The following is a 12,163-nucleotide window of genomic DNA, read 5'->3' on the forward strand; positions in this document are numbered from 1 at the left end:
GACCCCTGCCGCTGCGGGGGCAGGGGCCCAGAAACATGCCAGCCATTTGCTGTGTTGAGTCCAGGTGCCCTCGGGGCATGCGACCCCCAGATGCTGCACAAAAAGCAGGGGTCCACCCCAGGCACGGTCACTTAGTGCGAACACACACGCACACACACACGCACACACGCACACGCCTCCCCGCCTCGGAAGGACCAGAAGGAATGTGCAGGATGGCTTTCACGGGGAGCAAACACGTCACAGCTTCTGAACAGGGTGGGTCTCAGCGTCACAGCTGGGACGGACCCGGGCTGGGCCCTGCACAGGGGATGGGTTCGGGGCCGGCCATGTCTGCCTCCCGCCCCAGAGCCACTCCCGGGGCCCCAGTGGGAAGGGGGGATATGGCTGTGGGTGCCCAGGGCTGGCGGCCACCAGGCCCTGCATGGCTGGCTCCTAACCAGGTGGGACTTCCCTCCCCAGCCGCCCCCGGGCTCTGCCCGTCTGTGAGCAGAGGCGGCCGGGGGGGGGGGGCAGCACCCTCTCAGGGGCCGCGGGGCAGGGCGCTGGCGGCTGGAGCCAGGCTCTCGGGTGTGAGGAGGGACTGCGCCCCACCCCCACCCCCTCCTCTGCCCCCCCAGCTAGGGCTCCAGGACCCCGCCTTTACCGCGCTGAGCACTCGGCCCGGGAGGCAGCCCCAGACGAGCCCGCCAACGAGACAAACGGGCAGCGCCACAGAGCGGAAATGAAACACCTCGTCTGAGAGGAGGCTCCCGGAGACACGCACTCACAGACGTGCAGACGCGCTCACACGCACACGCACACGCACACGCACGCACGCAGCCTCACCTACGCCTGCGGGGCTGAGTGTCGCTGCGGCACGTGCACGAGGACTCAGCGAGGCGGCGTGTGGGGTGTGCGTGCGTGTGCACGTGTGTGCATGCGTGTGTGCACGCGAGGGCGATGGCCGGAGCATTCCTGGGGGAGACACAGCCGGGGCGGCGGGCTCAGTTGAGCTGGCGACAGGCCTCGAAGGTCCACTTGGTGGCGCCGCCGTAGATGTCGATCTGCGCCTCGGCCCAGGCGATGACGTTGCCGGCCAGGGCCTTGGGGCTGCAGGTGGCCAGGTTGTACACCTCGCCCGGCGTCAGCTTGCGGTCCCAGATGTTGAAGTGGGCCAGCTCGCCCACGAAGGCCTGGGTGGCATCGAACCCGCCGCCCAGCGTGTCCTTCGGGGGAAAGGGGGGGCATGGGGTGGAGGCTGGGGAGGGGCTCCCCCTCCCGGGCTCTCACGGCCCCCGGTCCGGTCTCTGGGGCTGCACACTGCCCCCCCCAGGAGCCGGGAAAGGGGTGCTGCTGGCCAAGGACCCTCCTCTCCCGCCGCCATAACCCAGCAGGGGGGAGCGGCGGGGAGCCTGGTCTCCCCTGAACCCCCAGGCTCCCCCCTTCCCGTCCAGGGACCGGGAGGCCACTTTGCCGGCCCATCGCCCACAGGAACCGGAGGCCTGGGCCCCCTGCCCGCGGCGCCCGAAGGACACGCTCCCCAGAAGCGAAGGCAGGAGGGGCCTCCCCCGCCGGGGGTGCGGCCACCGCGCCCACCCGCCCGCATCTCCCCGTCAGCCCCAACCTGCGGCCGACTCGCCCCGGTCTGCGCACCTGCTCCTGGCCCAGCACCAGCACGCCCTGCGGCTTGATGGGGTGATAGGGTGCCAGGTTCTCGCCGCTGCCGCCCTGGGTGCCGTCCTGGTAGGCCTCCCAGACGCCGTCCCGGGTGGTCCAGGCGACACAGATGTGGTGCCACTTCCCGTCGTTGATGGCGAAGGGCAGCTTGGCCACCTGGGACGGGGAGGGCGCGGTCACGGCTCAGGTCAGTGCCTGCTCGGCGCGCCTCACGGCGAGTCCCGGCCGGTGCGTGGGGCCGAGGCCTGGCAGAGGGACTGTGGCCCGTCCGTCCTCCTCACCCCCCAGCCTACACCAGGCCCTGACGGAGAGCCCCCATCACTCCAGCCCTCTGGTCTGCACCCGCCCAGCCTGGCAGAGGATCGGAGACGCCAGGGCGGGGTGGGGGGCAGCCCCCTGCGAAGCTCCCCCTGGGGGTCACCCCGCGGGGAGAGGGGCCCGGAGGCAGGGCCCCCTGGCAAGGCCCGAGGGCTTGGCATCCGGCCTCCAGCCTGGGTTTCAGACCGTCGCCACCCACAATGCATAGGTGCTGGGGCGTGGGCCGGCCGGCAGCTGACCGCGGCTGCGGAGGCCAAGGGGCGGCTCCGAGGGACAGGCTGCCCCCCCGCCCCGAGGGCCAGGGCTAAGCAGATGGGTTTGGGCTCAGGAAGAATTTCTAGGGGACCCGCCCCCCCCCAGCACCGATGCACCCCAAGCGGGAGGCGGAGTCAGGACTGATCGTGGGGAGGAGCCCCATCTCCCTCGCAATCCGTCTGGGGGGCTCCCGCTTCACCCGATCATGGAGTCAGGCAAGGGCGCCCCTCCCTTCTCTCCTGGTGAGTGTGTGTGTGCGCGCGCGTGTGTCTGTGTCTCTGTGTGTGTGTGTCTGTGTGTGTGTGTGTATGTGTGAGTGTATGTGTGAGTGTGTGTATGTGTGTGTGTATGTGTGAGTGTGTCTCTCTGTGTGTGTATGTGTATGTGTATGTGTGACTATATGTGTGTGTATGTGTGAGTGTGTCTATGTGTGTGTCTCTCTGTGTGTGTGTCTGTGTATGAGTGTGTATGTGTGAGTGTGTCTGTGTGTATGTGTCTCTGTGTGTGTATGAGTGTGTCTGTGTGTGTCTGTGTGTGAGTGTGTCTGTGTGTATGAGTGTGTCTGTGTGTGAGTGTGTCTGTGTGTGTGCCTGTGCCTACGTGTGTGTCTGCATGTATGTCTCTGTGTGTGTCTGTGTCTGTCTGTCTGTCTGCGTGTGTATGTCTGTGTGTGTGTGCCTGCCTGTGTGTCTGCCTGTGTGTGTCTCTGTGTGAGCATGTGTCTGTGTGTGTCTGCATGTGTGTCTGTGCCTATGTGTGTCTGTGTGTCTGTGTGTGTATGAGTCTGTAGGTATGCGTGTCTGTGTCTGTGTCTGTGTTTTTAGTCCTCACCCAAGGATATTTTTCCATTAACTTTTTTAGAGAGTGGGAGAGGGAGAGACATCAATGTACTGCCTCCCGCGTGCACCCCAACCAGAGCCAGAGAACCTGCAACCGAAGCATGTGCCCTTGTCCAGATCAAACCCAGGACCCTTCAGTCCGCAGGCCGACGCTCTAGCCACTGAGCCACACCGGCCAGGGTGCTCCTGGTCTTTCCCTCCCCTCCCTCAGCCCTGCCTGCCAGCCCTCCTCCTGTGCTTGAGCCACCCCACGCCGCTGAGGACCTGCCCCACAGCCCCCGGGACAGGGGTCCCCTTGCCCCCGGGACAGGGGTCCCCCCGGCCCCCCAGGACAGGGGTCCCCTCGCCCCCGGGACAGGGGTCCCCCCGGCCCCCCAGGACAGGGGTCCCCTCGCCCCCGGGACAGGGGTCCCCCCGGCCCCCCAGGACTGGGGTCCCCCCGGCCCCCGGGACAGGGGCCCACCCGGCCCCCGGGACTGGGGTCCCCCCTGCCCCCGGGACAGGGGCCCACCCGGCCCCCGGGACTGGGGTCCCCCCGGCCCCCGGGACAGGGTTCTCCCGCCCCCGGGACTGGGGTTCCCCCGGCCCCCGGGACTGGGGTCCCCCGGCCCCCGGGACAGGGTTCCCCCGCCCCCGGGCCCACCTTGTCGTTGATGAGGATCTCCATGGGGTTGTTGCCCCACTCGATGAGGACCAGCTCGTTGGCCTGGCCGGGCACGGCGTAGGAGAAGGGCGTGCCCACGCCGGGCGCCGCGCTGGACTTGAGCCACATGCACACGGTGAAGGCGTACATCTCGGGCAGGCTGCGCTTGGCCTTGGCGTACATGTAGTTGGTGCGCAGCGGGAACGTGAGCTGGAACTTGTCCCCCGGGCGGCTGTCCTTCTGGCCTGCGGGGGGCGGGACGGTCTGACTTGGGCACCGAGGCTGTCCCTGCCGGAGCCGCCCTCCGCCCGCCGGGCGCTGAGGGAGGCCGGGCCGGCGGGGGCAGGTGCCTGTCCCAGGGCGCAGACCTGAGCCGGGAGCAGGGGGCTGGGGGGAGCCTGAGCCGGGAGCAGGGGGCTGGGGGGAGCCTGAGCCGGGAGCAGGGGGCTGGGGGGAGCCTGAGCCGGGAGCAGGGGGGGAGCCTGAGCCGGGAGCAGGGGGGGGAGCCTGAGCCGGGAGCAGGGGGGGGAGCCTGAGCCGGGAGCAGGGGGGGGAGCCTGAGCCGGGAGCAGGGGGGGTGGGGGGAGCCTGAGCCGGGAGCAGGGGGGGAGCCTGAGCCGGGAGCAGGGGGGGAGCCTGAGCCGGGAGCAGGGGGCTGGGGGGGAGGGGAGCCTGAGCCCGGGCTGCAGGGGGCTGGGGAGGGGGGGAGTCACCTCCAAGGTGTGGCCCCGAGGAAGGATGTATCCTTCCCCGAAAGAGGGCAGCCCCTCGGGGCCCGACCGGAATGCAGGCTGCCGGCTGCTGAGCTCAAACGCCTCCCCCGGTCCCCACCGAGCAGCCAGGCCCAGGCAGCCATGCCCTCCGGGTGGCACGCTGCTCCCCCCGCACTCCTGGCTCTGACCCACTAGCCCCGAGGACCGGCTATTCCAGAACCCCCTCCACACCGCCCCCCGGAGGGAGGGCGCCCCCAGGCCCCCAGCAGCTGCCCGGAGCCCCGCTGAGCCCGCAGGGAGGGGGCCTGTGGCCGGGCCGAGGGCAGGGCTCGGAGGCCTCACCTCACCCACCCTGGGCGACTCCTGTGCCTCCGGCTGCCCCTCACCTCGGCCACCAGCGCCCGCCCGTGGGGACGTCTCCAGGGAACGCACCGCCCCCTCCCGCCCACGCAGCACCCAGCAGCGGGCGGGGGCCCGGCCCACCGGCTGGAGGGGGCCCGGCCTGTAGGAGCCCAGCACTCAGCCGGCCCCAGGCCAGGGTTGTTTCTAGAAGGCAGCCTGAGCTGGTGCTGCCCACACGGTCGCGGGCCCAGTCGCCTGCCGTGGGGGCCTCTGGGGGGTGGGGTGGGGGTTGTTTTCATGCCCCCAGCCCCCCCCCTCCGAACTGCTTTCAGTTACGTAAGGGGCCTTAAGATGGCACTGTCTAAGCCATCGCACACTTTGCAGTCGGAGCGGTCACGTGGCTCGGCTCGGGCCCAGGCCCCCCCTTACAACCGTGTTTGATGGCTGCGCCTCAAGGCTGAGCCGCCAGCTCGTCCGCGCCCGCGGTGCCGTGGGCCCATCAGGGACGAGAGCTGCAGGGGTGCAGGCTGGCAGGCTTTGGGTCACTCCGCAGAGAGGATCAAAGTCCGGGGGGAGGGAAGGGAAGGGGCAGGAGGGCTGGGAGGAGACCTGTTCGGGTCTGTGGGGACCGGGAAGACCAGGCCTGGCCCCCAGCAGCGGGGATGGGGGATGGGGGGACCCACAGCCAGGCTTCCTGTCCAGGAAGGCCTGGCTGCCCAGGCCACAGGGCGAAGTTACTGAAGACTGGACAGATCGGGCTGGAAGGATCCTGAGAGTGTGTGTGCGTGCGTGTGTGCATGCGTGTGTGTGTGTGTGTGTGTGTGTGTGAGTGTGTGTGTGAGTGTGTGTACGAGGGCAGGAGGCCCCAGATGGTCCCTTCCCCAAGCACAGCCAGAGCTCAGGGCCCAGCCCTCACCCCAGGAACACCCCCCTGGGTGCCCCACGCCCTGCAGGACTGGGGAGGCACTGGGGGGGGGGGGCGGGGAGGCGCTGGGGGCTGGGGGACAGTGGAGGGCTGGGGAGGCAATGGGGGGCAGTGGGGGGCTGGGGAGGCAGTGGGGGGCAGTGGGGGACTGGGGAGGCACTGGGGGGGGGGCGGGGAGGCGCTGGGGGCTGGGGGACAGTGGAGGGCTGGGGAGGCAGTGGGGGGCAGTGGGGGGCTGGGGAGGCACTGGGGGGCAGTGGGGGGCTGGGGGGGGCAGTGGGGGGCAGTGGGGGGCTGGGAGGCACTGGGGGGCAGTGGGGGGCTGGGGAGGCAGTGGGGGGCAGTGGGGGGCTGGGAGGCACTGGGGGGACTGGCTTTTCCCGCGGGCCCGGGCAGCTACCTTTCTCCAGCTCGCTGATGCGCTGGTGCAGCGAGGTCAGGGCGCTCTCGATCTTGGCCCGCTCCTCCGTGTCGTTCCTGGGGCCGCCCTTGCCCTCCTCCAGCGAGTTCACCCTGGACAGCACCTGCCGCTCCAGGTCGTCGATCTTGCTCTGCAGCAGGTCCCGGAGGCTGTTGGTCTGGCTGGAGGAGTTGAGCCGGCTGTACTGCTGCGGGGCGGGGGCGGGCACAGTTAGGCAGAGCAGCGGGCCGGGCCGGGCCGGAGCCTGGGGGGCGGCGGGCGCTGGGCGGGGGCCGGCGCGGGGCCTGGCAGACTGGGGAGGCCGGGCAGCGGCGCCGCGGGGCGGGGAGGGTGTCCGGCCGGGGCGGGGGCAGGAGGGGGCGGAGGGGGCGGGCGGGCGCGGGCGGGGGGACGGGCGCGGACCTCCAGGTTCTCCAGGCGGGTCTTGAGCGCCTGCAAAGTTTGCGCGAGTTGGCCGAGCGCGTCGGCGGCCTGGGCGGCGCGGGCCGGGTCGCCGGGGGCCGGCTTGCCCGCGGCGGGCGGCTTGCGGCCCGGGGCCGGGGCGCCCTGGCTCTCGCAGCGGCCCAGCTTGGCCGTGAGCTCGCGGATGGTGTCCTGCTGGCTGAGGATGGTCTCCTTCTGCTGCAGCACCGTCTCCCGCAGCTGCAGCACGCTGCCCCGCAGCTCCTCCGCGCCGCCCGCCGCCGCGCCGCACATGTCGGCGTCCGCGGGCACCGAGGTGCAGATGAAGCGCGCGGGGCCCTGGGCCAGGCCGCCCAGCGCGCACAGGGCGAGCAGCGCACAGGTGCGCGCGGCGCGGGCGGCCATGGCGGCGGCTGGGCTCTCGGCTGGGGCTCCGCTGGCTCCGCTGGCTCCGCTGGGCTCCGCTCCGCGCGCTCCTCCGGCCCCTCTGCCGCCCGCGCCGCGCGCCGCGCCTTTTATGCGGCCGGGAGGGGCCGCGCCGACGTCAGCGGGGGCGGAATCCCGCTCCGACTGCGGGCGGCCGGCCGGGCTGCGGGGGCGCCGCGCGCCGGGGCCTCCTCCTCCGGGTCCCCCCCGGCGTCACCGCCCCCCCGGCCCCCCGGCCCGCGGTTCCCCGAAAGCTGGGGGGGGAGCAAAGGGGGGTAGAGGGGGATGAGGGGGGGAGGAAGGAGGGGGGATAAAGGGGATAAAGGGGAGAGGGAGGGGGAGAGGCCAGGCCGCGGCCTCGGACTCTGCGCGAGGCTTCCGCTCTCCCTCGGGACTCGGTCTCTGTTCTACCCGCTCCGCCGCGCAAACACCTGCGGGGCTGGCCCGGGGACAGTGGGGGGGCAGTGGAGGGGGACAATGGGGGACAAGGGGTGACAGTGGGAAGACGGGGGGGAACAGGGGGGACAGTGGGAAGACGGGGGGAACAGGGGGGACAGTGGGGGGACCGGGGGACAGTGGGGGGACGGGGAGGACAGTGGGGGGACAGGGGGGGCAGAGTGGGGGGGACAGGGGGGACAGTGGGGGGGACAGTGGGGGGGACAAAGGGGGGACAGTGGGGGGACAGGGGGGGACAAGTGGGGGGACGGGGGAACAGGGGGACAGTGGGGGGGACAGGGAGGACAGTGGGGGGACAGGGGGGACAGTGGGGGGGGACAGTTTGGGGGACAGTGGGGACCGGGGGACAGTGGAGGGGGACAACGGGGGGCGCTGGGGGGCCTGGCCCCAGGGACCCAGACGGGCACTGCGTGCGAGGCGGGGGCGCCCAGAAGGGGCGCGGGCCGCTCCCCGCTCCTTAGGTGTCCGTCTGGGTGCCGCCCTGCTCGCCCCCCGCCCGGGCTCTGGGGACCCCGAGCTCCGAGAGAGAGCCGGCGGGCGGGCGGCGGGGACTTCCGGCGGCGGCCCTGGCGGAGGGAGCCACTCGGTCCGGTCCGGGCAGGCGGCTCCGGGGACGCTCCGGCCCAGGGGAGGCGGGAGCCCGCTGCCTCCAGCCCGGCCCGCCCCCCCTCCGCCCTCCCCTCCTCCTCCTCCTCCGCCCCCTCCTCTTCCTCCTCCACCCCCTCCGCCCCCTCCTCCTCTGCCCCCTCCTCCTCCTCCTCCTCCTCCGCCCCCTCCTCCTCCTCCTCCTCCTCCTCTCCGCCCCCTCCTCCTCCTCCTCCTCCTCCTCCTCCGCCCCCTCCTCCTCTGCCCCCTCCTCCTCCTCCTCCTCCTCCGCCCCCTCCTCCTCCTCCTCCTCCTCCGCCCCTCCTCCTCCTCCTCCGCTCCCTCCTCCTCCTCCTCCGCCCCTCCCCGCCCCCTCCTCCTCCTCCTCCTCCGCCCCTCTCCTCCTCCTCCTCCCCTCCTCCGCCGCCCCTCCTCCTCCTCCTCCGCCCCCTCCTCCCTCCTCCTCCGCCCCCTCCTCTCCTCCGCCCCCTCTCCTCCTCCCGCCCCCTCCTCCTCCTCCGCCCCCTCCCTCCTCCTCCTCCTCCTCCGCCTCCTCCTCTCCCCTCCTCCTCCTCCCCCTCCTCCCCCTCCTCCTACTCCTCCTCCTCCTCCTCCTCCTACTCCTCCGCCCTGTCCTCCTCCTCCCCCTCCTCCTCCGCCCCGTCCTCCTCCTCCTCCGCCCCCTCCTCCTCCTCCTCCTCCGGGCCTCTGGCTCTGCGCCCGCTGTCCGCGCACGGGGCTCCGGAGGGGAGGCCGGCGCCACCGCGCACAGCGCCTCACTCCCCGCTCCCCGCCCCTCCCGCGCCCGGGCTCCCGCCTGCACCCTCCGCCCGGAGCCCCCAGCGCCCCCACGGCTGTGCGCCCCCGACGGTGCGGCGGCTTCTGTCTCTCACCCGCAACCAGAGAAGACGGGGTCCCCCACAGGGTCCCACACACAGGGGTCCCCCCAGGGACTTTGCGTCCTGGGCACCGTGGGTTCACCCAAGAGCGGCGCCTGGGCGCTGGGCGAGGCGGGAGGGGCCGGGGGCGTGTCCGGCTGCGGGGTCCGGGAGCGAGTGCGGTGCCCCAGGAGGAGGCGGCGTCCAGGGCCCAGACCGCCTCTCCGCCAGGGGGCGCGGGGGTCCCGGTTCGGGCACGGGGGTCCGGCCTCTCCGCCAGGGGGCGCGGGGGGCCCGGTGCGGGCACGGGGGTCCGGCCTCTCCGCCAGGGGGCGCCGGGGGCCCGGTGCGGGCACGGGGGGGTCCGGCCTCTCCGCCAGGGGGCGCCGGGGGCCCGGTGCGGGCACGGGGGTCCGGCCTCTCCGCCAGGGGGCGCCGGGGGCCCGGTGCGGGCACGGGGGGGGGGGGTCCGGCCTCTCCGCCAGGGGGCGCCGGGGACCCGGTGCGGGCACGGGGGTCCGGCCTCTCCGCCAGGGGCGCCGGGGGCCCGTGCGGGCACGGGGGGGTCCGGCCTCTCCGCCAGGGGGCGCGGGGGACCCGGTGCGGGCACGGGGGGGTCCGGCCTCTCCGCCAGGGGGCGCCGGGGTCCCGGGCGCGGGGGGCCCGGTGCGGGCACGTGGGGGGGGGGAGGGGTCCGGCCTCTCCGCCAGGGGGCGCGGGGGACCCGGTGCGGGCACGGGGTCCGGCCTCTCCGCCAGGGGGCGCCGGGGGCCCGGGCGCGGGGGTCCCGGTGCAGACACGGAGGGTCCGGCCTCTCCGCCAGGGGGCGCCGGGGACCCGGTGCGGGCACGGAGGGTCAGACCCACACCCCCGCCTTCTCCACTCCTTTTAACGGGACTCAGGGCCTCGCGCGGCCCAAGCCCACCCTGGTGTTTGCGGAGCGAACAGGTCCTTCGGGGAGGAGCGCCTCCTGGTCAGAAGGTGGGGTGCAGGGGCCGGAGCCGCACGGGGGCGGAGGCTGGGATCGGGCCTGGGCCTGGGCCGGGGCGGAGGCAGGACCTGTGCTTAAACAGGCGGTGCGCTGCGTGCGGCACTTACTCTCAGCCAAGTTCCTTCTCTCCAAGGCTGTGATTCACATTTTAACGTGGCTGAGGAGACCCGCTTCCGTTCCTCGAAGTGCACGCAGCCAGCTCAGCAGGCAGCGCGGGGAGGGGATCCGGGCGCGGCAGCGGGAGGCCTGGGAGCGGGAGGCAGGGCTGGCGGGTGCGGCCAGGGGGGTGCAGGTGGGCGGCGGGAGGCCTGGGAGGGGGAGGCAGGGCTGGCGGGTGCGGCCAGGGGGGTGCAGGTGGGCAGCGGGAGGCAGGGCTGGCGGGTGCGGCCAGGGGGGTGCAGGTGGGCAGCGGGACGCAGGCCGGGCGGGTGCGGCCAGGGGGGTGCAGGTGGGCGGCGGGAGGCAGGGCTGGCGGGTGCGGCCAGGGGGGTGCAGGTGGGCGGCGGGAGGCCTGGGAGCGGGACGCAGGGCTGGCGGGTGTGGCCAGGGGGAGCAGACGGGCGGCGGGAGGAGGGGACACCCGGGCCGGCGGGGTCCAGGACGCGGTGCCCGTGGAGTGTGTTTGCCCAGCGGGCGAGGGTGCAGCCCGCCAGGGCGCAGCCCGTGGCTGCGGCTGTGAGGGCTCCTGGCTCTGTGGGTCCGGAGCCCGTCCGGCTCCAGGGCTAGGCCAAGTCAGGAGGTGATCTAGCCCCGTGGTCGGCAAACTGCGGCTCGCGAGCCACCTGCGGCTCTTTGGCCCCTGGAGTGTGGCTCTTCCACAGACACCACGGCCCGAGCGCGTCTGTGTTGAAGACGTGGCGTTAGGAGAAGTTAAGTTTAAAAAGTTGGCTCTCCGAAGAAATGTCAGTCGTTGTGCTGTTGGTGTTTGGCTCTGAGTTTGCCGACCGCGGCTCTAGAGCTCCCACCTGGGCAGCAGAGAGCCCCCTGCAGGTGGGTAACAGGAGGACGCTGTGAGAACTCAGGGAACACTGAGAGGGACTGGGAGGACCTGGGAGGAGCTGGGGGGACCTGAGAGGACCTGGGAGATTCTGGGAGGAGCTGGGAGGAACTGGGGGGACCTGGGAGGAGCTGGGAGGAGCTGAGAGATGCTGGGGGGACCTGGGAGGAGCTGGGGGGACCTGGGAGGAGCTGGGAGGAGCTGAGAGATGCTGGGGGGACCTGGGAGGAGCTGGGGGGACCTGGGAGGACCAGGGAGGAGCTGGGAGATGCTGGAAGGACCAGGGAGGACCTGAGAGGATCTGGGAGGACCTGGGAGGAGCTGGGAGGACCTGGGAGGATCAGGGAGGACCTGGGAGGACCAGGGAGGAGCTGGGAGATGCTGGAAAGACCTAGGAGATGCTGGGAGGAGCTGGGAGGACCTGGGAGGACCTGGGAGGACCTGGGAGGATACTAGGAAGGCGTTGGACAGGGACAAGGCCCTCCCCTGGACTCCTTGGAGGGCAAGCCTGGGGGAGCAGGACGCTGAGAGGCCGCAGGGGAGGAGGGGAGAGGGAGGAGGGGGACGAAGGGGTGACGGGAGTGAGGACGGCGCGGTGGGCCTGAGACACCGCGGGCATGCACTCGTCGGGACCTGGGGGCTTGGCGGTGAGGAGTGAGGACCCACTGGGCGCCGCCCGCCGAGGAGCCGAGGTCCGCAGGGGAGAGACCGGAGTTCCCACGGGGACGAGCAGCCGGGACGTGCTTACCCGCAGCAGGAGGTGAGGGGAGACGAAGCCCCAGCACCGTCCCCACACCCGCCCTCCCCACAGCCTCCCTCAGCGGACCGGCGAAGGGCCTGAGGGCCGGGGCGGCTGCGCTGCCGGGAGCCGCCTGGTTCCTCCGGTGGCCGCCGGCCGGGCCCAGAGCCGGGCGCCGCGCCACCTGCAGGGTCCTGGGCGGGAGGTCACCGTGCTGCACAGTCAGCTGGGGGGGGCAGTCACCCCAATGCCAGTCACCGCGAGGCGCGTGCCGGGCGCCGCCAGGCGTGCTGGAAGGAAGGCGCAGCCCGGGGCTCGGGCCCAGCCTCGGCCGCGTGGACCGGCTGATGTGGGTGAGGGCGGTGGGCGGCAGGCCTGGCGCAGAGGACGCGGTGTGGTCAGCAGTGGGTACGGCGGTGACTGTGGTGCTGCTGGCAGCCCGGGCGGCCAGAGGGCTGGGGGGGGGCGCAGTGGGCCGGCCTCCCTCCTCTCTGGATAGTTTAGTGTCCACACCCTCAGACCTGGGAGCGGGCCCTCCCCAGCCCCTCTGGTGGGGGGAGGGGAGGGGGCGGGAGGG

At 72.8% G+C, this 12,163-nt stretch overlaps 1 protein-coding gene across 1 annotated transcript; it reads right to left on the reverse strand.

Moving 5' to 3' along the window:
• Nucleotides 1–6: 6 nt before the first annotated feature.
• On the reverse strand, nt 7–6,968 carry NPTX1 (neuronal pentraxin 1). Its single transcript, XM_036412305.2, has 5 exons — nt 6,515–6,968; nt 6,092–6,299; nt 3,712–3,956; nt 1,633–1,812; nt 7–1,205 (listed from the first exon to the last, which is right to left on the reverse strand). Exons 1-5 carry the CDS (start codon nt 6,917–6,919, stop codon nt 984–986), a joined length of 1,260 nt encoding a protein of 419 aa, XP_036268198.1. The 5' UTR covers nt 6,920–6,968; the 3' UTR covers nt 7–983.
• Nucleotides 6,969–12,163: the final 5,195 nt, after the last annotated feature.

Source organism: Pipistrellus kuhlii, unplaced genomic scaffold (genome assembly GCF_014108245.1).
Source record: "Pipistrellus kuhlii isolate mPipKuh1 unplaced genomic scaffold, mPipKuh1.p scaffold_m20_p_44, whole genome shotgun sequence".
NCBI classification, from domain to species: domain Eukaryota; kingdom Metazoa; phylum Chordata; class Mammalia; order Chiroptera; family Vespertilionidae; genus Pipistrellus; species Pipistrellus kuhlii.